The sequence below is a fragment of the Rhinichthys klamathensis genome, unplaced genomic scaffold (genome assembly GCF_029890125.1).
Source record: "Rhinichthys klamathensis goyatoka isolate OS25496 unplaced genomic scaffold, OSU_Roscu_1.1 h1tg000658l_1, whole genome shotgun sequence".
Classification (NCBI taxonomy): Eukaryota; Metazoa; Chordata; class Actinopteri; order Cypriniformes; family Leuciscidae; genus Rhinichthys; species Rhinichthys klamathensis.
The window spans coordinates 147,132-172,122 of record NW_026607101.1 but is presented as its reverse complement, the minus strand read 5'-3'; the positions used below and the strand labels follow the sequence as shown (position 1 = coordinate 172,122).

Below are 24,991 nucleotides of genomic sequence, written 5' to 3'. Positions count from 1 at the left end.
CACAGACACACACACACACACACAGAGACGTAGGCTCAGAGAGAGACACATAAAATGACAATTTTCAAACCAAAATATCTAACTTCCTGTTGGTCGTAGCTAGTTACGGTAAATTAGAAAGTTGTCCAGCTCGAAGAGTAAAATATACATATCGAGTTTTGTTACTGTAGATAAAACTAACCCCCCCACTTTTGTCAAAAGCATTTAGAAAGTGACACACTTCCTGCTGCCAGTTGGTGGCGCTATAACTTTGACTCACAATAGTCACATCCATGTGATCGGCCTCTTACAGCGAACATACTGTTGAAGTTTCATCAAGATCAGTTAATGTATGCAGAAGTTATAACACACTTCCTGTTTCCATTATTCGCCATAAATTTGTTTCCTCGCCACGGCCAAACCGTTCGAGATATGAAAAATCCCCTGGCAATTTTTCATCCTCAATGTCTTGACATCATGCTGACCGAGTTTCCTTGCGATTGGTTGAATTCTCTAGGAGGAGTATATCGAATTCCAGGGGCATACGCTTCCAAACAAACCATAATAGCCGACTTCCTGTTGGGCTGGGGTAAAAAGTAAAAGTACAAAGGATATATGAATCGATGAGATCTATATGTGTACCGAGTTTCATATTATTACATTCAAGCGTGTTTGATTTATGGACCAAGTTTTCGGACCCTGTTCCAGGGGGCGCTGTCGAGCCCCCCTGCCACGCCCCGGTACCAGCTTCAGCCCGGCCCTGATGGCCGCGGGTTCTGACCCGTGTGCAAAGTTTCAAGAGTTTTTGAGCATGTTAAGGGCCCCAAAAGTGCGCTGAGAGTCTCAAAAGTATCCAAAAAGAATATTAAAGTTTGATGCGTTGTCACGGCAACAGCATCTAAGATCTCAACAATCCTTTCACAGGTCTACATCTGGCGTGTGTCTACATTATACACATCAAGTTTGAAGCAAATCGGGTAAAGCCTGTTTGATTTATGGACCAAGTTTTCGGACCCCGTTCCAGGGGGCGCTGTCGAGCCCCCCTGCCACGCCCGGGTACCAGCTTCAGCCCGGCCCTGATGGCCGCGGTTTCTGACCCGTGTGCAAAGTTTCAAGAGTTTTTGAGCATGTTAAGGGCCCCAAAAGTGCGCTAAGAATCTCAAAAGTATCCAAAAAGAATATTAAAGTTTGATGCGTTGTCACGGCAACAGCATCTAAGATATCAACAATCCTTTCACAGGTCTACATCTGGCTTGTGTCTACATTATACACATCAAGTTTGAAGCAAATAGGGTAAAGCGTGTTGGATATATGGACCAAATTGTCTGACCCGTTCAAGGGGGCGCTGTCGAGCCCCCCTGCCACGCCCGGGTACCAGCTTCAGCCTGGCCCTGATGGCCGCGGGTTTTGTCCCGTGTGCAAAGTTTCAAGAGTTTTCGAGCACGTTAAGAACCCCAAAAGTGCCCGAAAGCATAAAAAAGCATGAAAAAGCTTAAAAAAAGGAATATTAATGTTTGATGCATTGCCATGGCAACAGTATCTAAGATATCAATAATCCTTTCACAGGTCTACATCTGGCGTGTGTCTACATTATGCACATGAAGTTTGAAGCAAATCGGGTAAAAATAAGAGGGTGATTTAAAAGCATTTTGAAAGTGACACACTTCCTGCTGCCAGTTGGTGGCGCTATAACTTTGACTCACAATAGTCACATCCATGTGATCGGGCTCTTACAACGAACACACTGCTGAAGTTTCATCAAGATTAGTTAATGTATGCAGTAGTTATAACACACTTCCTGTTTCACGTTTCTCGCCATAATTTCGTTTACTCGCCACGGCCAAACCGTTCGAGATATCAAAAATCCCCTGGCAATTTTTCATCCTCAGTGTCTTGACTTCATGCTGACCGAGTTTCGTGCCGTGTGTTTGAATTCTCTAGGAGGAGTATTTCACATTCCATTGCATGTGTTTTCCAAACAACCCTTAATAGCCGACTTCCTGTTGGGCTGGGGTAAAAAGTAAGAGCATGAAGTATATATGAACCGATGAGATCTATATGTGTACTGAGTTTCATATTATTACATGCAAGCGTGTTTGATTTATGGACCAAGTGTTCAAACCCCGTTCCAGGGGGCGCTGTCGAGCCCCCCTGCCACGCCCGGGTACCAGCTTCAGCCCGGCCCTGATGGCCGCGGGTTCTGAGATGTGTGCAAAGTTTCAAGAGTTTTCGAGCACGTTAAGGCCCCCAAAAGTGCCCAAAAGGTAGTAAAATAATAATAATAATAATAATAATAATAATAAATAATAATCCTTAGGAAAACAATAGGGCCTTCGCCTTTTCAAGGCTTGGGCCCTAATTAGCCTATTAAAAAAGGATTAAACATTCACTGATGCAACAGAAGGAAACATGACGCATTAAGAGCTGGGGGGTGAAAACTTTTGTTGAATTTGAAGATCAAGGTAAATTGTAATTAATTCTGAAGGGCAGTGCCATATGAAAAAATCTGATATTTAAACAAAATAAGAACCATTTGGACATCTTCATCCTGTTTAAAAGTTTTCACTGCAGTTTTAAGGAGAAACTACTCAGCAATGCTGTCGACTTATGAATTTACACATGGTTTGTCTTAAAGCACATTAAAAACACCACATAGACATATAAACAATATTAAAAGCTGGAGCTTCACCACAGGGAGACATTTTGCTGATTCTGCAAGGTGTATGTAAACTTTTGAGCACGACTGTATATTAAGGTGCATAAAATATTTTTGAAATACTCAATGCAAAGCTTGTAATGTGATTGAGCTCATGGCTTAGAAGAACTCTTTACTGAAGATTCATATTTCCAGAACCTAGGATACTGAAAAAGTATGTGGTCATTGTTGCTTCCCACACAAAAGAGTATAAGAGAGAATAACAGATGCTGAGAGAGAAAAACTCACAAGGCTTCTCTGTAATTTTCAACCCCGTGCTGTGTGTTTGTTTAGGGATAGACTCATAGCCATCTTCATATTTATATTTTGATGAAAAATGATGCAGTTTGCTCTTTCTCTCTGACAAACACTGGTCAGCCAAACCTATGTGAAGCAAGAACGTCTCTCTGCCATTAATAACATTCAATACCTAATCAAAGTGAATACCTGCAGATCTTTACATTTGTATTTTTTACAATACAATTTTAATGCAAAACTCGCCAGTGAGTTCTTTGAAGAACAAAGAAGTGGGAGGTCTGTTAGTTTGCATTTACACTCCACATCCACAATTTAATCTATTTTGATATACTGTATCAGATTTGTGTCCCGTCCATTGCCATGGTTATCACTGCGAATCACTGCATTTTATAAACTTCTATTAAAATTGTGAATGGGTTATAAACAGAAAGCAAGCAAAGAGCGCTTTCTTCATAATCACTGAAGCTGTCAATCACACCAATGTGAACTCACGTTATAATCAATGTATTTGTCTATACTGCACTATGAATCTCTTAAATCTCTGATTTACTATATGCCTAAAGCTGTGAAACATGTAAATGTTTCTTTTTAAGCCAGGCTTTTAATATTATCGCAATATAAACGGTATTTCCTAATTTTATTTCGACAGCAAAGATATCGCGATAATATTGCTAATATTCACTTAGAGCTGCACATGCGCATTGGCGGGACCAACCTGAAATGTGACCCTGGACCACAAAACCAGTCACATGGGTATTTTTTTTTTAATTGGGATTTATACATCATCTGTATGCTGAATAAATAAGCTTTTCATTGATGTCGATATACAACTATTTGAAATCTGGAATCTGAGGGTGTAAAAAAATCGAAACATTGAGAAAATCGCCTTTTAAGTTGTCCATTTATGTTCTCGATTGATCCACTCACAAAAATAAATGTTTTATACATTTACGGTAGGAAATTTACTAAATATCTTTATGGAACATGATCTTTCCTTAATATCCTAATTTTTTTGAAAGTCACGTGTCTAGTATCTGTAAAACTGCATTTTTCCATTTTAAAAATATCTCTAAATTACGCCATATGCTTTCATTAACAAATGTGGAACGATTAGTTCATGCGTTCATGACCTCAAGGCTAGACTATTGTAATGCTCTACTGGGTGGTTGCCCTGCACGCTTAATAAACAAACTACAGCTGGTACAAAACGCAGCAGCTCGAGTTCTTACCAGAACGAGGAAGTATGACCATTTTAACCCGGTTCTGTCAACACTGCATTGACTCCCTATTAAACATCGTATAAATTTTAAAATATTGTTGATTACTTACAAAGCACTAAATGGTTTAGCTCCGCAGTACTAGAGGAAATTACAAACCTGCGCACATATATTCAAACGAATTTAACTATAGAATCAATTCTTAATGCGCATGTGAACGCCATCCGGTCACAGGTTCGCGTTTAAAGTCTGTTAGAGAGAACGCCGTCGTCTTATCGGCCCCTAATTTGATAACAAATGATAATTTTGCTGGAAGAGAATCAATCAAAACTAACTTTAGCTGGAAATAACATTATTCAAAAATCGCTATAAAGCCAAAACAATCTCTGCTACCGTAAATTGTATGTTTATCTCTGTAAAGCTGCTTTGAAACAATCTACACTGTCAAATGTAGATTGGCGTACGCCTCCTGGTGAAATGGCAGCAGTAATCCGAGCCAGACGAAGACAGAGGCTAAGGAGACGGGCTGAAAAGAGCTTTGCCACAAGAATCACACTTTTTCAGTTGAGTGAAAACAAAATCATAAGCGTTACAGATTAAGCAGCTACGCAATATTACAGTTACTGGAAGAAATCAAAGATGACATCGAATCTCCGACTCAGCGTTCACATTCCCTTCCAGCAGTTGTTAAACTCCTCGCTACATTACAATTATTGGCATCAGGATCATTCAAACAGTCACAGCATCAGCAGTGAGAGGTGGAGGTCAATTCAATTCGCCTTTGGCTAAGCCACACCCTAGAATGTAGATTGACCAATCACAGCGCAGCCAAGAACGAGCTCCCACAGAGGTCCGACACTTTTTCACAGCGCTCCATTGACTTTAACACAGGCGTCTCATATTTTTGGTCTCGGCAGGTTATTATCGTCGTAGCTTTATCAAAAATATGGTTAAACGTTGTGCCTGGGGCATTTGTAACACAGATACGCGTTTCCCAGAGAGGTTGGAGGGTGGTGTCCGTTATTTTTCCTTCCCAAAACCTAAGTCAAATCCTGACAAGTGTCGTCTTTGGATTAAACTGTGTGGACGTCCTCACAGTCAGCTACTACGTTAAACCCCTCTTGTGTGAGCTTGTGTAAATGTTGCTTTTAACCTTAATGTGAAGTTATACTAGTTAGACAGTGTTATGCTGTTAGGTTATGATTTCGGTTCTCTATCGTTACCCTAATTAATGAAGAAAGGTGCTAGAAAGCTTAGCTATAGTTTAGTTATCACGAAACGTTAACGTATGTCAGGATTGTATGTTTTGAATAGCGGCTGGATGTTAGCTAACTTTGTTATTCAAGATACAAACACCTAACGTTAATGTTACAGACACGCTGTGGTAGTTTTGAAGGTGACTAACGTTACCGCCACCGTGTTGCCACAGTCCAACATTATTGTTTAAATTTCTTTTTTTAAAAATGACCACATTTGAAAGGTGAGACTTTGTTTAAAATGTTTAATATCAAAAGTAACCGAAAAGTAACCTGGTCTGTCAGCCTGTTGTCAGTCTCCTCTCTGCTCCGCGATGTATTTTTCACTGCTTGAGAACATGGTGTGTGCGTGAGAGCGTCGTAGCTTGACGGACATAGCGACAGTAACTAAGGGGGGCGGGGCTTAGCCAAAGGTGAATTACGTGTTTAAATGCGCGCAATGTACGGTATAGTGTGTGTGGACAGCCGCTGATTACCTGATGAACTGCAGGTTTGGTACATAACACACACACTGTGGTTTCACATCAAGCGCTTTCTGCGCTATTAATGCTGCGTTCGCAAATGTACGTATTTTCTTTCATGTTCATATGTAAATTGCGTGAGCGTATTTTGTCCATTAGATTGAAAGATCTGAAAAAGCCTGTATATTTACCCACCCATAGACCCTCCCCTCGAAGAAATCCGGTTGAAAGTGGACAAAAGAGACCGATTAAAACACCAGGTGTAAACGGCAATGTGTCTCCCTTAAACAGGGCCTATATGGCAGAGGTCTTTCCTTTAATGAACTCTAATTCTATGGGGTTTTGTTTTATCCATCGTTTTAACGCCTCTTCTCAAGACGCTGTATGATTTGAATTACATTTAATGTCTGACATGAAAGATACCTCTTTTTTTAAGTCAAATTGAGCAATAGTACTAGTAATGCTCGTCTTAACAAGAAGCACTAGTGTGATGGTAATGTATAGTATCTGAGGGGCTTACCGTGCTCGTCCAGTAAAATGTTGTCTGGCTTAATGTCTCTGTGAACAAATAAATAAAATTCAGTTAGAACAAATGTTCTGTTGACTTGTCACAGTTCATCTAACAATTCATCTGGATACAGCAGAAAACAAGTAAAGCATTACATTAACGTCAGTTGTAAAATGAAGAGGCACTCATGCCTCATTTGTGTGGTCTGTTGGTGAGTTGTAGAGCATTCCAGTCCAGTAATATGAGGATATATTACATTTAGGATGCTCCCTATGTAGGCAGTGAGAAAGCTCTTTAAGTGTTGGAACAGAGCTGGACAAGCAAGAACATTTCAAAGAAACAAACCCAAAACACACTTCCGCTAAATGGGAATCCACAGACTAATTAACGTCAACTTTGTATATCAAAGTGAGGAGATGCTATGGACAGTTCACAAGTTTTCTCCAAAAATCAGAAGACCAGATACGGGTGAGCCTACAGGTGAGAAAGGTCAAATGTGTTGAGTTTAATTAGCTGACATTTGCACAGTGGTAGAGTTTTTCAGCAGCACACACTACGCCAGGTTTACAGCGTTTCTGCACCAAGTCTATTTTTGCTGAGCTGCACATGCTGAATTAAAGAGACTGTTCGCATAAATAAAACGAGCATGGATCATTGACATGTAATGTATTAATTTCTCCATAGATGCATATAATTGAACTTTACTGTTTCACAGTCAACATTCGGGGTTTGCCCGGGGTAAAGCAAGGAGAACTAAAACCTTACCTCACATTTAGATAAACAAGGCAGCATAATGGATGGCACTCGTCTCTCCGTGAGAAACATAAAGTTCTTTATGACCCGCAGGATATCTTGTATGAAGATTTCAATGCAAAAGAAAAGGCACGATAGGCTGTGTTTGTCAATTGTACGTTTTACCTTTAAATATTAGTGATTTTAACATAAGAAACGTATGTTTAAATGTTTTGTCACTTGCTTGAGCAACTTAATATATAAATCTATACAGAAGTAATGAATTGAAAAATAACGTTGTTAAACTTTAGTGCGTTCAAACGTGAATACGCCTATAAAAGATTGTATAACCGTATTGTCTACAAGGAGATTCACAATGCTGAAAAAGCTTAAAGTCCCCCTGTGGTGAAAATCCAGCTCTTAATGTTGTTCATGTGTCTATGTGGTGTTTTTAATATGCTTTAAGACAAACCATGTGTAAGTTCATAAGTGGACAGCATTGCTGAGTATTTTCTGCTTAAAACTGCAGTGAACCAAAGACAGTCTCAAAAACACGGTGTGAAATCGCTGGTGTTTCTGACGTCACAAACGACCTTGTAACCAATCAGATCAACGTGTGATCGTCAACCAGTGGATCTCTGAGCTGAGTGAGTGAGTGGAGGCGGGGCTCATTTGCATATTCATAGAACCGCGTATACTAAATGAGGGTGTCGAGTTACATTCAAGCTGTTTTAAGGCATGAACAATTTTTTTCCGAGGAAAAAAACGCTTACGGTAAATATGTCATTTTGGTGATTAAAGATGATTTTTAATGGATACAATTATTGACTACAAGGGGACTTTAACACTAAACTGACAATAAAGTAAGTCACTGGGAGACCATGGACACTTGTCATTCACTGTATTCATAGAAAGCCAGTTAATTTAAAGAATTTTAATACTAAGTATTTTTCCAAAATTAAGTTTTAGTAGTATTTTCATGCCGTGACCGTGGGGGTTGGAACGTGTGTGACGTAGCCATGCACACTTACTAGACCGTCTCATACTAAAGTTTAATGCTGAGAGCCTTTTAGAGACTGTCTGTTTGAGAAGCACCAAAATATGGAAACTAAGGCTAAATATAAGACAACTGATTTAAAGATGTTGATTATGTATAGAGAAACAATACATTGTTCACCACAATACATTGTTCACCACATGTATGTGAAGCCAGTAGCCGGTATAATTTGATATATTTATATATATCTTATATGTAAATAATCACATATAAGATATATATAAATATATCAAATAATACCGGCTGCTGGCTTCATCAAAAGCGTATATCATAGATTAGTTTAGGTCTGTTTTTAAAGGTTTGTAAGTTATTGTTAAAAATCTGTTCCCCTATGGAGAAAAATAATGGGATTTTTACTTCCGAAACCCAACTCTTGCACTCTATAGCCCACTGGAGCGGAGTAGTAAGTGAAAACATACATTTCAATCTGTTCCTCACACATATCTACTGTAGGCTACATGGTCGTATGGACCACTTTTACGAAGCTTGAAATAATAATATTTGAGTGTGGCCCAACATGAGGGTGACAGAATATTCATTCTTAGGATAAATATTTGGTAACACTTTATTTTAACGTGACGTAGCAACACGTTACTACATGTAGTTACTATAGTAATAACTGCATAATTACAAGTACAACTAACCCTAAACCAAAGCCTAACCGTAACTCTATAAGTGCATGTAGCTCATTAATATTACTCAGTACTTATTTGAGTGAGTACAATGTAACTATGTCACCTTAGAGTAAAGTGTAACCAAATATTTAGTTACATAGTAGAGCAGGTGTTCTCAACTGTGTCTGTCAAAAAGTAATTTTAGCAGAATAGTTTGTCCAATGATTTTTCTTCTTCTTAACAAACAGAAACATAGCACATAGTGCCAATGTTACACAAAAATGCTAATTGTTTTTCGTGCATGTATCTTTAAATGCAAATGAGCTGCTGCTCCCCGCCCCTTTCCAGAAGAGGGCGGAGCCTGTACAGCTCGTGCCTCTGATACTCTGCCAAAAACAAACAAAACGTGTTTGGTTTTGATTGTCATCTCTATCACGCTCACACTCATGTGAAATTGCAGTTTTTAATCATTGAAAGTTTATTATCTGCATGTTTCAGTTTAAACTAATATGTTTTTTGAGTGCACACATCTGAAACATACACACAGAAAGCTGGCTGTCAGACGGCGCGTCCCGTGAGTATTAAACTAAGTTGTCATTCAAGTCTTATTGCACTTAAACTATCAAATACACACAAGATTATGTCAAAACACAAAGTTCACGTAAACACACCAAAAATCTCCTCAACCACCACCAATGTGCAGCATCCACCTGGATGATGCGACGGCAGCCATTTTGCATCAGAACCCCCATCACACATCAGCTAGCATTATAATATTCAGTACCTACTGCTATATATGCTGTAAATATGAATCAAACAACAAAAGAAAAAAAGAAAATCACTCCCTGCTCTTGACTGAATAACTTTAGTAGCTTTAATAAGAATATATTTCTTACTTGAATGCTCTGGTGAGGAGATAAACATGGCGGACTGTGTGCAGCTCACTGAGGGGCGGAGCTACGATAACAGGGCGGAGTCTGTCTGCACTCGTGGGCGGGGCTTGTTCCGCAGTGACGTCATATTGAATCGCATTCCTGAACGGCTCATACTGAGACACTTCAGATTTATGGGGAAAATAACAAACAGAGTGAATTGATTTTTACTACAACAGGGTGGTTGTGTACACACTTTAAGTTTACATTGACTTGCTGCCAAAATGAGGCATACAATAGGTGATATTAAAATATCAGACGCAGCTGCTTCATTGATAACCCATCTTCTGTTTCTGCCCACTATTGAGAAGTGGTGACATTTCAGCAATAACTGTCAAAAGTTGTTCCATCCCTCACCATTATCAAGGTAATACCCATCACTTATCAATTGTCTTAGATATCTTGGAGTCGATTCAAAGGCATCACCTAATAAAAGAGTGACATCCACATCTCGCACACCTGACCTTTCTGAGAGCTCAATGGCAGTGTTATCTGACCACCCTGAAAGCAGTGGGCCGGGCAAACCGATCCACCAGCCTTTTCTTTCGGTTGACTGCTCCAACAACCTATTAGCAGGATCTAATGGCCTCATTACATCACATATCATGATGAGGGCTGTAAGTGAGCTGCCCTCCTGGTTACCAGATCCCTGTTTAGATACGAAGGAACAGAGGGACAGCTGGAGCCCGACACACAAGCTCTTCAATAACGTGGCTTTGTGGGCATCTGAATGTTTGCTAGTGGTGTAAAGCTGGACATGTGTTACTCTTTACTGGACCTTTGTCCAAAAATATGATCTTTATGATTAGAATGTCCCAGTTGTTGCTGCTGCCTACCAATACTAGCATTTGCAATTAAAAAAATCAGCGTAAACTAAAGCCTACTTAATAAAAAGTGAACCCTTCAAGATCTCCAACTCCCTACTTCCTGTTTTAATGTGAAATACATCAATGCTGAAAAATATGCATAACTGTCAAGGGGTCTTTACAGTTAAGCATGAACAATTCGGGTTGATAATTATTCATAATCAGTTATATTAGGTTGGGAATGCAGACCTAGCATGAAAGTTGCAATGACTCTCTAAATGCAGATTCAGCTCCTTTTTCCACCATTCACGGGACTCTTGGGAGGAATATTTGTGGAAAAATTGAAGCAGAGAGAACTTTGAAACCTCCTGCAGTGAGGAACGTGTTCATTTAAAATGGTCTGAGTGTTTTCTCTCACACCAAAATCACTCAAGCAGTGACCGGTGACTGGTGATGGTGAACGGAAGAAGCCGGAGTGGCACTAGAGAGAAGCTTTTCAGTGTTTCTTGGTGGCACTGAAAGCCCGATGCTTTGTGGGATTATTTTCCTTGTCAGATGAAAAAAATAAACAAAATAACCATTCAAATTTAGTTTTAAACATAAGTTATTCAATATGTTTTACTAATATTAATAAATACTATAGAAGTATTGTTAATTGTTAGTTCATGCTTAGTCTCAGCCTCAGACGTCACGCCCACAGACCGTTGGCTGAACGTCTGACGCATAAGGCACACAAAATGGGAAACACTTCGGGAGTTTAGAAGTCGTCATCTGATTGGTTGAATTCTACAGGATTTCTGGGAGACGTGTGTGTTGCGTATCAAGATCAACTTATCCCTGGATTTCAAAAGTATGTGAAGTTCGTGGCTCCATTGTTGCAGGAAACTTGCACAACATTCTTGAATGAATAATTAATTAGATGCATGGCGGTCTGTTATCGTAGGGACATCGACTTAACATTTTCACTAGGGTTGGGTATCGATAGCCTGGTCCCACCAGACTCTTGTACATTCATTTGTACAGAGAGTCTGGCCTCGCTCCATTGACAAGCGTTAACTTCCTTGTAGGCGGGTCCTCTGTTGAAGTCTAAAACTATTAGATCTGCCCAGAGTCACTCTGGATCTGCCATAACCAATCGCTAACGTTTGGTCGTGACGTATGACGACTCAAACTAGCGCACGACATCAACGTCATCGTTCTCGGGCACTCCCTCTGTTCGCTGATTGGAATGGTAAAAAATTGACTGGAGAAAACCAAAGAATACAGCACAAGCCCAGACGTAGTACTGAAGGAAAATGAAAATTGAGCGGAAGTACGTAGGAGGGCGGAGCCAGGCTAGGGTATCGATTCAAATGTCCCGATTCGATTAGATTCAATTCCGATTCACAAGATCTCGATTCAATTTGATTCTTGATTCAATGAATTCAATGATTCAATTTTCACAGGGAAAAACTACTAACTAATATAAATTTCAAAGGTTATTAAAGACAAGTAAACAGTCATCAATAAAAAATAAAAAATAATTAAACTACAAGCAATAGCACAATAAATAAATACAATAGGACAAAGATACAAATTAAATAATTTTCAGGTAGGTGTAAAAAACACTGCATATAGTCTTCACTGTACAAATTAAATAAAGGTTCATCCTTATTAAAGTTACAAAAAAGTTATTCAGTGAAGAGCAAGGAGTGATTTTCTCTTTGTCTTTTGTAGTTTGATTAACATTAAAAACACAGACATCCGCAGGAATATTAGGCTGCTGTCACTTTAAGACTAATGCAGGGATCCAATAATGATACACATGCACTCTTTCTCTACCGATTACTTAAGCCATAACTGACCATGTATACTTGTACTCACAAAAGCAGGCATTTTGAGATAAATTTGTAGGAATTTGTCCGTTTAGGTGCAAGAAAACATGAAAGAGATTTAATTTTGTTCACGCTGTATGAGACGTTCTCTTTCTCATTCTTAAAGTAGGCATTCAAGAGAGACTGGTTCATGTTAAATAATGTAGTTAGCTCATTTGAACAAATTAAACATTTTTGTAAAGTGTTACCAAGACTACTTTCAAAAACGTAAAATAAAAGATTTCAAACTTTTGAACTGTAGTATATGTAATTTAAATATACCTGTATATGTAATAAGTATATAATTTAACTAGTTTGTAAGTATTCATTATTTTATTGGGTTTAGGGTGATTGACAGTCTTCCTACAGTCCTAAATGTAATGCAAACATCGGTTTAGAAAACTAATCCCATCTAAATAGTACAAATTAGAATGGATTTGTTAGTAATAATTTTGGTCTTTCTTATCCTTCCCCCACATCCTGATTTGAAGAGCCTTGTCTCTTAAGATGCTGTTGATTGAACAGCACTCCAGTGTTAATAATTCAAGTAGCTCTAAGCAAAAAAAAAAAAAAAAAAAAAAAAAAAAAAAAAAAAAAAAACAGGGTGTATTGTTTTCATCTCTGTAGCCCAGGCGGAACAGGGGATGCCGTCTCAGGGGAGATCTTCCATTATAGGGACGGAAATGCACTTGAGGGTGATAAACACTTGTGTTGTTTCTAGTATTACAGAGCTCAAAGCTAAGGATTTTTTTTCTACTGGCCTGGTTAGTCTAGTCTAGTGGTATACATTTTTGCCTGCCCCACCACAAAAAAAGTAATACATAAAATAAAACGTTGATTGTTTTCGTAGGTTTTGACCCAGTACCCCTGTTTTCTAAATAAATAAGGATATGACACCAACATTTTAGATACCATTGATATTCCACAATTCCAATTTTGATACCACAACAAAAACTACCAGCCAAACTAGTATACATTTCAAAGATTATTAAAGGCAACAGTCAGTAATAAAACAAGAACAAATAAACAAATCACAATCAATACCACCAATAAATACAATAATAATGAATAATAAGATTAAAATAACATTGCATGGTCTTCACTGTATTAATGCACTGGCATTGGGCAGTCCTTTATGTCAAGCCCTATATTATAAGATATACTGATATACTGTATTAAATTATACTGTAAAAAAAGATGATTAGTTAGTGGGCTAAACTTACTGTAGGTAACGAAGTACAAGAGGAGTTGCTATATTGTGAATATTCTGATTATATATATATACTGTTGAGTATATATATATATATAGTATGTCAAGAAATAGATGTAAAGAAAGAGCTCAGGAAAAGACCTGCCAGTCTACCTGCACGAGTCCACTGAGCGAACGACATTGACAAGGCATTGCACGCTGAACTAAGTATCCCCTTTTTTACTTTCATATTCCCTAGTAATACTCATTTGTTCATCTCTGTTGTCCATGGCAGACAGAAGTACAAGCACCTCAGCATACAGAAGTACACTCCAAGATACCTATACGTCCCCTTGCCACCAGCCTGTTTCCCTCTCCGTCGGGCTGTGGAAATGTCAATCGGCTGTCAACAAAGCTGACTTCATTTCTGCTTTTGCCTGTCAGTCAAAACTGAATGTTTTGGCTCTGACTGAAACATAGATCTCAGCAGAGAACCCTGCCACTCCTTTAGCCCTCTCCACTGACTTCACTTTCTCCCACGGGGGGACAGGTCTGCTCATTTCCGACAGCTGGAAATTCTCTCATCTCTCTTCTCCCTAATTATACTTCTTTTGAATATTATGATATCACTGTTACTAATCCTGCCAAACTTTATCTTATTGTCATCTACCACCCGCCAGGTCAACTAGGCAACTTTCTTGAAGAGCTGGATGTGCTACTGTCTTCTTTTCCGGAAGATGGCACGCCGCTGGTAGTTCTTGGTGACTTCAACATCCACCTAGACAAACCTCAAGCAAATGATTTCCTTACTCTTCTAGCCTTGTTCGACCAGCGCACCGCTGAGATACACAAAGCAGGCGAAGAGCTAGATCTCATCTTCACATGCAACAGTACGATTGATAATCATTTTCTTACTCCACTATATCTTTCTGACCACTTCTTTCTCCAGTTCTCTGTCACTCTGCCTTCATGCTCACCACTGAATCCTCCTTTGCCACTGAATTCTCTATTTCCTACACACTTTTCCTCTGTGGTCTCTGCACCCTTTCCTGCCACTAACCACTTATCTTCTCTGGATTTCAAAGAAGCAACAGACACTATAGACAGGCCCTATTTTAACGATCTAAGCGCATGGTCTTAAACGCACGGCGCAAGTGCACTTAGGGCGTGTCCGAATCCACTTTTGCTAGTTTAACGACTGGAAAAATGGTCGGCGCACTCGGCGCATGGTCTAGAAGGGTTGTCCCTATTCTCTTAATGAGTAATGGGTGTGTTTTGGGCGTAACGTGCAATAAACCAATCAGAGTCTCATCTCATTCCCTTTAAAAGACAGTTGTGCTCGCGCCATAGCGGATTCGCTATTTACATGGCGGAATTTGCAAGCGGAAAAACTGAACGCTTCTCTAGCGAGGAAACAGATCTGCTCGTACACGAGGTTAAAGTGAGCAAGCAGGCCATCTACGGGACAAAGTGTATGGACGTTGTGTACCCGCCTATAGGCGACATTACAAACGCGCTCTTTAAATAACAAAAAAATATTGAGATATTGACTTTAGACCAGGTTTCAGTTGGTCAAAGGCGCAGTCTATTTCAGTTGTCTCAAAATAGCAACACGTCAACAATGCGCCTTCAGACCAGCAGCCCATGGGCGTTTAAATGTAAGCAAATGCATTTGCTATTTAAACAACGTGGCCGAGGACGTGAAAATGATAACTGCGTCGGGCTGAAACTAGCAAAAAACACTTGCGTCGTGCCTGGCGCTGCATTGCGCTGGGTGTAAGATAGGGCCCTCTATGTTCCACCTTAACATCATGCCTGGATAACATCTGTCTTATCACATTCATGCTAGCAAATGTGTCACCCTCCAGCCCCTGACTCACATATGTTCTCCGTGACCATCAAACCAAGCTCGGAGCTGCTGAGAGGAGAAGGGCTCAAGACTTAAGACCCAGCTAACCTAAGGAAGTATCATTCAATCCTACCTCCTCTTGTGTTTCTGTCACTTACTCACAAAACAAAATCAGCAACACCTCAGACAAATGGGAACTTTTCACAACATTCTCCTCTCTACACTGTCCCCCTCCTCCACCTCTTCCCTGACTGATGACTTTGCCAGATATTTGACCAATAAGGTGGCAACCATCAGCAATTAGTTCTCTGTACCACTTATCCACAACCAACCTCCACCCACACACATTTGACTCTTCTCTTCCTTCTCTCCCCTCTCAGAGAACAAGTTCTCCAAAGTTCTCTGTTCCAGCCATCCTACAACCTGTTCCTCAGACCCAATCTCCTCCCACCTTCTACAGGAGATCTCACCAACATCGCTATCCGCTCTGACATTCTCAACACATCCCTAACTACTGGCAACTTTCCCACCTCATTTCAACAGGCCCAGGTAACCCCACAGCTCAAAAAGCCAACACCCAATCATACAGCAGTTGACAACTACAGAACAACCTACTAGATGACAACCAATCTGGCATCAAAACTGGACTCTTCATGGAGACTGCCCTGCTGACCATTGCTGAAACTATATGGCTGGCAAGAGTGAACTCCAGATCAGCTCTCCTTATTCTACTAGACCTGTCAGATGCCTTTAACACTGTAAACCACCAGATCCTCCTGTCTAACTTATGCATCACAGGTGCAGTACTTTAGTGGCTTCAGTCTTCCCTCACAGGTAGATATTTCAAGGTCTCATGGAGAGGAGGGGTATCTGCCTCACACCAGCTGATCACTGGGGTGCCTCTAGGTTCAGTGCTCGCTCTTCATGATTTACACAACTTCACTAGAAAAGGTAATAGGCACATGGCTTCTCCTACCACTGCTATGCAGATGACATGCAGCTTAATCTGTCATTTCAACCTGATGATCATACTGTTTTAGCTTGTATCTATGCCTGCCTTTCAGACATTTCTGCCTGGATGAAGGAGTGTCATCTACATCTCATCCTTGCAAAGATGGAGCTCCTTGTAATTCCTGCAGACCTGTCAGTTGACCACAACATCACTGTGCAAATGGGGTCTACAACACTGACGCCAACCAGGAAAGTTAGTGTTGATTCAGTATGATTGCACCACATTGCATTATAGGTTTGAGCTAGGATCATAAAACTAAGCATTTAAATATCATCTGACTGACAATAAGACATATTTTTGGGAGATTTACAGTGACAGCTGATGTTTATATGCACTTTATGTAAGTAGGCATGCTGTTAAAAAGATATTATTTGGCCATATAAGTATTCACAACTGCACCAAATTGCATATTTTTTCTCAGTTTGGGCCTCTGAATAAAACGTAGGTGTTTTTTTCCCTCCTTAAGTGTGAGCTCCATAATCTCATTATACGTGTCACGGTTATAGACTCTTATTTAGATATTCTGTTTTGTTTCCCTTAGTTCCTGTTTCCCTGCTCTGATAAGTTTCGGTTTCCTTGGTTTCTGATTATATCCCTCCACCCCTTCGGCTCCACCAGGCTCCTTCTTCCCTTCGGCTTCCCCGTCATCCTCACTCCCTCCTTCACCACGGTCTGCCGAGCCTCCGTCTCAGCCTCGGCCCCCGTGAGCCAGCAGCGGCTCCACCTTGGGCTTCCGGGCCGTGGATGTTGCCATGACCTGTTGGCCTCTCAGCTCCGCCTGGGTCTCCATCACTTTTGTCTCAACCTCCGTCAGTCAGTCTCCAGGTTCTGGCTCGACTTTAAGCCAAAGCTCCACCCTGGCTCCTCCCACAGTCATCTCCGCCGTGGTGTTTCGCTCTACTGGCTCCTCCTGATCCCTGTCCATTACCAGTTCAGCGCCCTCCTCCAAAGCCCCCTCCCTCCACAGGATTATCAGTTACGCCGCGAGGATGCAACTTCTGGGAGGGGAGACTATACTGTCACGGTTATAGACTCTTATTTTTATATTTTGTTTTGTTCCCCTTAGTTCCTTTTTCCCTGCTCTGTTTAGTTTAGGTTCCCTTGGTTTCTGATTATGTACTTGTTTGTTTCGATAGTTACCGGTTATCCCCAGCTGACTCATTTAGTTCTCAGTGTATTTATACTACCTGTGGTTATGTCCTTTGTCAGTTATCGTTGTAGTTTAGTGTGTATTTCCCCTGTGTATTTTCCTGGTTAATTAAAGACTCCTTGCATGTTGTATCTGCGTCAAACATCTTAGATTGCGAAAACACAACACGCTACAATATAAGCCATAAAAGCTATATATATACAGAGATTTTATAATAGAGACTATTATTTCAAATGTCAGGCTAAAATTAAAGCATGGGTTCTGTAAAATGTTACACACTTAAAAGCATCCAAACAAAAACGTAAAAGCCAGGCCTCACATTTGTCACTATTTTTAAACACCTTAAAGAGTTGAAAGAACTGCCACAAACTCTACTACTACAATACATACTACAGTACTATTCAACAACTTGAAGGCAACTTATGTGATTTAAAAAAACACAGCTGCTTCAAAACTCCTTAATGAGGCATGACGGTGTGTAATTTATGTCGCAATATTCACTCAACAGCTCTATTGTCAGTATAAGCAAATTAGGCCACACAAGGCAACGTACAGAACAGTATCAGCATCTGACTAATATCTACCATTTTGCCTGTTTGTGTGTGTGTGTGTTTTACTGGATGTGCAAAACCTTTATGCAGTCATTACCTGTGGATGATGTGTTTGTTGCGCAGATAGTGCAAAGCCAGGGTGATTTCACACACGTAGTGCTTCACAGTGCTCTCTGTAAAGTGCACATTCTGTTGTAGATGGTAACGTAGATCTCCTCCCAGCAGCAGGTCAACTACCATGAACATGTCCTCTTCGTCTTGAAATGAGTACCTGCATTAGACAAATCATGACAGTGTTGTTATCTTTGAAATCCAGATTTTAATTTTGAAGTCCAAATATGCGGCCGAAAATGAATTTTTGGTTTTGGCAGAAACAATTTTGAAGGACTGAAATCATTGACCAAAGTGGTGACATTTAATGAAGTGCTTCTTCAATGCAGTGTTTTGACTGTATTGTCTACTGGGTTGACAATACCAATTTGTATTTTGAACAAAACTTCACAAAATAATATGTGTTATCACAATATGCTTTGTGCTCAGTAACTTTGGATATGAAACAGTCTGAGCTTTCAAAATTTGTCAATTTCATCACGAAATTCAAACAATAGATTTTGACACATGACAGATCGCTATAGCCGCTGTTACACCGAATACTGTGACAAGTGCGCCTACTACGGTCACAGAATTCGATGGTCACAGAAATCGGTGTATCATCTCAGTTCAAGCGGCAGCGAGGAGGGCAGTGAATTGATATAAACATATATATAGTATAATATAAACATGATGAACAAGATTGTATTACAGCCATTGTTTAAATATTTATTCATGTTTAAATATGCATAATAAATTGGAGTATAAACATTTATATAATTCAAATGTTGATGTAAAAACTGCCTTATGTGCAATTTAAATGTTTATATACAAATCAGTTTTGGTCGATTATTAAATTAATTTGATGAATTAGTTGATTATTAAACACACCTTATTTTCTGTGTCGGTTTTCAGTTTATTAAATTCGGAATAATGTAAGTGCATGTAAAATAAAGTGCAGCTGGTATACTTATACACATGCTTGTTAAAGGGTAACTAAACACTAAACCAACTTTTTTTAATTAATGATCTGTAAGACTGGGGCTTTATTAGAGCTGTTCATTGATTCAAGTAAATCTTTTGACATTTGGGTATAAAGTGTTTTAATTCTACAATATATGGTGTAAAAACGTCTGAGTGCTGCCCTCTTCAGGTTGAACGGTGGCTACTGCAGTTGAATTTTCCTATTGGATGTTTGCGGTAGTTCGTGACGGTAGCGGTGAGAGCTGACGTAAGCAGGTTTCAGCTCACCACGCCCTTGGTACGAGCTACCACGCCCATGGCAGTATAAAAACCATCTTGTTTCGTCAAAACCACTGTAGCGAGTCAGGAGTTGGAATTGCGAGTATTGAAAACGATCAGGATAGAGTATCCGTTCATCCCCTCTATCTCCGCTGGGCTCCGCCCACTTTTCCAGCATTTTTCAAATATTGCCAGTGGGTGGAGTCAGGCTCTGACCAGGGGTTTAGTTACCCTTTAATGCCAATATCTACTAAACCAATCATGTGGCAGCAACCCGATCCTTCTTGGGCAGAAATGTGATCGAAGTGACTTTGACTGTGGAGTGATTGTTGGTGGCAGTCAGACAAGGTGGTTTGAGAATCTCAGAAACAGCTGATCTGGGATTTTAATGCACCGTAAACAGTCTTGAGCTTACACTGAATGCACAAAACTAAACAAAAAAACACCCAGTGAGCGACAGTTCTGTGCCTGAAAAGGCCTTGTTAATGAGAGAGGTCAAAAGAGAATGACAAGACTGATGACCCGCCTTGTGTGTTCCAGCAGTTCAGGCTGGCTGTGGTGTAATAGTAGGGTGCCATATCACAAGCCTCATGTTGTGTAAAGTTAGTTACCCATCAATCAATCATTCAGTGACTGACATATATAAATCAGCAAACACTCATCATATTTTGAAAACGCTCCCTTCGCACCGTGCCTCCCCAACTCAAACATCTTAAACACAGCTCTTACAGGTGCTTGTGAAAGCATGTCTCAGTATGTAAAAGTAGACTTCCTACAATAAAATTTCCAACATATTAGGAATACATTTAGCTGTGCTGCTATGTGTCACGAGTAAGCAATTGAGAAGGCTAACACTGTCTAAAGTGAATGCGTTTTGCACTGGCCGCATTTTTTGACATGATGCACCACAACAATTTGAGCAGAAACATCATAAACCGGAACATTTGTCTTTCTGAATAGGTGCATGCAAATGTTGTATTGAAGCGTCCATTTTAGCACATTTGATCGCTTTGCAATGCCCCATTCACTTTGACATGCTCATGACCAATAACCAGTAATGTTGTGCTGTTGCAACCCACAGCCAGGCTTGTGACATAATCAAAAGCCCAAACTCCAGTGGTTGGATGTTTGCCTGCGAACGCTTTCCTACATGACCACTCAGTTCCTGCTACGTTCTTTATTTATACAATTAAATAAATTGTCTTGATTTATACCACGTTATTCATATAAAGGGACTCATGGGGAGGGACTAATGTCTGCACTGAATGTGAGGATTGAAAACAATCCTGCCTGCTTCTCCTATGGCGGTCTTTTAGTTCTATATTGCTGAGTCAACTGAGTTTGGATGTGCTAAAAACTTTATGCATCACATAAAGCTGAATGAAGCCGTCACACCTGTGAGCCAAAAACTATGTCGTCTGCCACTCTCTGTTTGGAGTGCTGTGTCAGAGGAATTAAATCACTTGCAAGAAGATGGAGTGATAGAACGCATCGATGCCTCTGAATGGGTGTTACCAATTGTTATGCAGAACAAGTCAGGTAAAATTAGGATATGCGTTGACCTCAGAGAGCCAGATAAAGCAGTGATCTTGGACTCTTTTCCATCTTTTCCATATCATTGACCTGACTAATGCTTACTACCAAGTGCTGCCGCATGAGGACCGTCCGGACTCAGAATGCCCTTGCTGGTTATCTGTCACGTTTGCCCTTCCCTGCTTCTCCTGCAGATAATGCTGTTGCTCAAGCTCCTGTTGATGATGTTGAGTGTTGCTTTTCTACCTGACGCCTCTAATTCTCTGTCTGCTGCTAATGTTGATGCTGCATGTGGATGGATGTCCTTTGACAAAGAGTAGGGGTGTAACCTTGGCATCCTGGCCAAATTTGCACATTTGGCTCTGTCCATCATGGCCTCCTAATCATCCCCATATACTGATCACTCGGACTCCTCTCCACCAATGAGCTGGTGTGTGTTGGGCGTTCTGGCGCAATATGGCCGCCATCGCATCATCCAGGTGATTAACCACACTTTGTACACAGATTTCTAATTGTTGGACGTTGAGTTGTTGTAATACTATAAACTGTGACTTGGACCGTCTGTTAAGGACAACTTCGTCTTCCGAGGCTCACAGCTGATTGTACCTGCTTCTCTTTGATCTGTGCTGGTCTCCATAGCAGATGATGGACATCAGGGAGAGGTGAGAACCAAACAATGCCTTTGTGAACTCTATTGGTGGTCAGGGTACTGATGTGTGCCACGTGTGTCTGCTCAATGACAAAACTGTCAAGTCACACCTGCTCTTCTCCAGCCAGAGCTGCTGCCAGATGGACCATGGCAGAAAGTGGCTGTGGATATAGTCGGGCCATTTGACACTGCTGCATCCCACTATACTGTAGGTTTGCTATAACCTTAACTGACTATTACTGCAAATGGCCTAAGGTCTCCTTTACTCACACTGTCACTACAGATTCTGTGGTTTCGCTTCTGTCATTAGTCTTCAGTCTTCCATTGAGTGTAGTTACAGATAACAGTGTTCAGTTTACATCTGCTGCTTTTGCTGTTTTTCTGTAAGGAAGGAATATTCGTCACCTTCGTTCCTCTCTACGTGGCAGCTAATGGTGTTGTAGAGAGGTTCAACCATGTGTCTCAACACACTGTCTAAACGGCCATCCAGAAACATCTGTGGTAACTGATTTCTTGCACATGCTGAGACTGGTCCTTCACCCAATCAGCTTCTCTATGGCTGGTAAATGTGCACAAGGCTGTCTATTTTGCCATCTGCTCCTGTGCTCCAGCCAACTGACACGACTGTTCGTGAAGGGTAACGCAACTGCAACACAAAATGTAAAAGTACACAGATGCTAAGTTTGTTTCCATGAGGGGGATACAGTGAGGGTATGGATGTTCCTACGGGACAAGTTTACAGATCCGCTCACGGTTGCCAAAAGACTTGGGGTGGGTACATCCGTACTTAGACGAGGAGTTCTTCCCATCTCACCGCATTTCCATCCACACCAACAACTCCTTTTGTGTTCAGCAGAAGAAAGAAATTCAGACAGGTTTAGAACAACTTGAGGTTGAGTAAATGATGACAGATCATTTTTGGGTGAACTTTCCTTTTAATATTCATGAGGGACTGCAGACATCCTCGGTTTGAAAGTGAAAGTTCTCAATGCATGAAGTAAAGCAGGAGCAGAAGAGATTGAACTCAGCAACTATCTGCCTTAAACTCATCTGAGTAGTCTCAGTGTGGACACAAATACAACACAGCCTGAGGGTTTTTAAGCGAGATAACAACAATCTGGCCATCTTCAGATGTTCTCATATTATTGCTTAATGTCTGTGTGAAACTTGTATGAGTCATCTAAGTGAACATGCTATACTGAACATGCTCATTTGGATGGGGACATCTCATCATTTCCAAGGAGACTCTACATTGTAATCTTCTAAAATATTAAAGATGCAGTAATGTTATTTTAGACAGAAGAAATTAGAGCATTGCTGGTCAAGATCAAAATTCATGAGGCACTTACTGTTAGATTTTTCTGAAGGTGCTGTGGCTGGTTTTTAGGACATTGCTATGATGTGGTTGTTTTTAGCAGGTTGTTAAGTGGGTGCTTTGGTGTCCTGTGTGGCAAGTCTCTATGATATTCTGGTGTATAGTTATGGCTCTGTCCTATAGGATTGTTTTTCCCGTTTCATCATTCACCAGTCAAAAAAAGATTACTGTTTGTCCTATTGTATTTTTAGAAAATCGACAAGCCACACAATTTGAGAAACCATAGCAGAGAGAGAGCAGGGTGAGTTACAGTCCTAAGTTGGCTTTAGTCAGTTTACTGCTCTCTGTGAAATTATTTAACACCCAAAAAAGCATGTCTTAACCCATTTTGTGCTTGACATGGCTGCGAAAGTTTCTGCGAGGAGGATAAACCACAGAGAACAGAGAGCGAGTGGTAGAAAGAAGAGAAATGTCTCCACTCATGTTAATTTATGTGGAATGCCAGAGGAAGATGTTATCCGAACATATCATTTGCCAAGCTACGTTCTTAAATTTCATTTGCGTGCCTGTTGTTAGTAGATCACCCGCACCTGTTTTTCATCGGCTTTGCTTGTTTGCGACCCTACGCTATTTTGTAGATTGATAGATTGCTTTGCTCATAATAGGTGTGTTGGACATTGGCTGCGGCTGGATGTAACCGATCGACCGATATGTAACCGATAGGCGGGAGGAGTTGAAAAAGGAGACGTGAAGTCGGACACGTTCTGCTTCCCGTAGTGACGCTCGCACTGTGTTTCCATACATTACCACAGCTGAAGTGAAATAAATGCAATATTTGTCAAATACACAGACTTTCAATTACGTTTCCATTTAATACTGTATTGCTAAATACAGCGTCTGTTTGTACAAGAATAAAGCCTATACTATTTAAATACCAATGTAGTGGGTTCTATCAGTGCTGTATGAAGTCGAACAGGCCTAATGTAAATGAGTCAGTAGATCACCCGTAGAACTTTTATTGGATTGCGGTCTCGCGCTGATTTGCCCTGGTTAGTAAATCTGGTTGTAATTATTTATAGTTTAGCTTAAACTAAATGAAAATGAGAAATGTTGGCTGAAATAAAATAAGTTTAATGAATGTTTCTTTTTTTATGTAATTAATATATATTATTTTCAATGGTTTTTAGTTTATGATAATAATCCTGCATTTGAAACCCAACAGAGGGCGAAATTAAACAGCTTTTGTGTACTTCATAAGCATTTTCATGTTAGCCTGGCAAAATATGCACAAAAGTATTTCACTTTGGCATTGTCAGATTTTGTGGGGCATTCATTTTTCATTCTTTATAGCTGTCTAATGACCCTTTGAGGCTGCTTGATTTGTATTTCAGGGCTTCACTGAGATCCCACACTGCTGCAAAAGAACACATCTGATAAATTACTAATGACAAGGAAAAAGGCATGGCATGAAAATGTGCTTAAGATGTCACCATGATATGTGTCACATTGATTTTAAACTGCACTTTGATTGACAGGCTTTATTTGTCAGTTCGCAATGCCTGCTCAGCGGCCCTTGTCAAAGAGGGACCAAATTACACCATGGTGCTGAGAAAGCATAAGGTGTGAGCCTTCTTCGGTCAATGTATACTTCCTGTACAAGCACAATGGTGGCAAAAGATTGATTCACGTTGAGTGCGTTTGGGGGGCTCTTTAACGAAAACTAAAATTGCTAAACACAAGCCAAAATTATGTAGTTATCTTTACAGCAGTTCATCAAAACCAGTTTAAAAGTGCTAATAGCATAGTACGACATTATTCGTAATACGCCCATTAAAGTACAATGGCTTTTGAATGTGAAAACTATAGTCTAAATGCTATTATCTTTTTGTTTTAGAAGGTCAGACATTCAGACATCAGGAGAGGAGAATTCAACTTTCGCCACAGACCCATGCACGTTCACAAGCAGAAGGGGAAACACACTCGGTGTGAGACACGAGGTAGGGTGAGAGCTCTCCTCTTTAAATATAAAAAAGGTTGTAGACT

The 24,991-nt window shown here is 40.2% G+C and overlaps 1 protein-coding gene across 1 annotated transcript in view; it reads right to left on the bottom strand.

The window, feature by feature from the left end:
- stk32a (serine/threonine kinase 32A) overlaps positions 1-24,991 on the bottom strand; it is a 93,718-nt gene that overhangs the window by 37,523 nt on the left and 31,204 nt on the right. Inside the window, exons 5-6 of the mRNA XM_056241655.1 lie at positions 18,217-18,390; positions 6,387-6,424 (exon numbers count right to left, since the gene is read on the bottom strand). Coding sequence (XP_056097630.1) covers positions 6,387-6,424; positions 18,217-18,390 — 212 coding nt within the window. The remainder of the gene's footprint in view (positions 1-6,386; positions 6,425-18,216; positions 18,391-24,991) is intronic.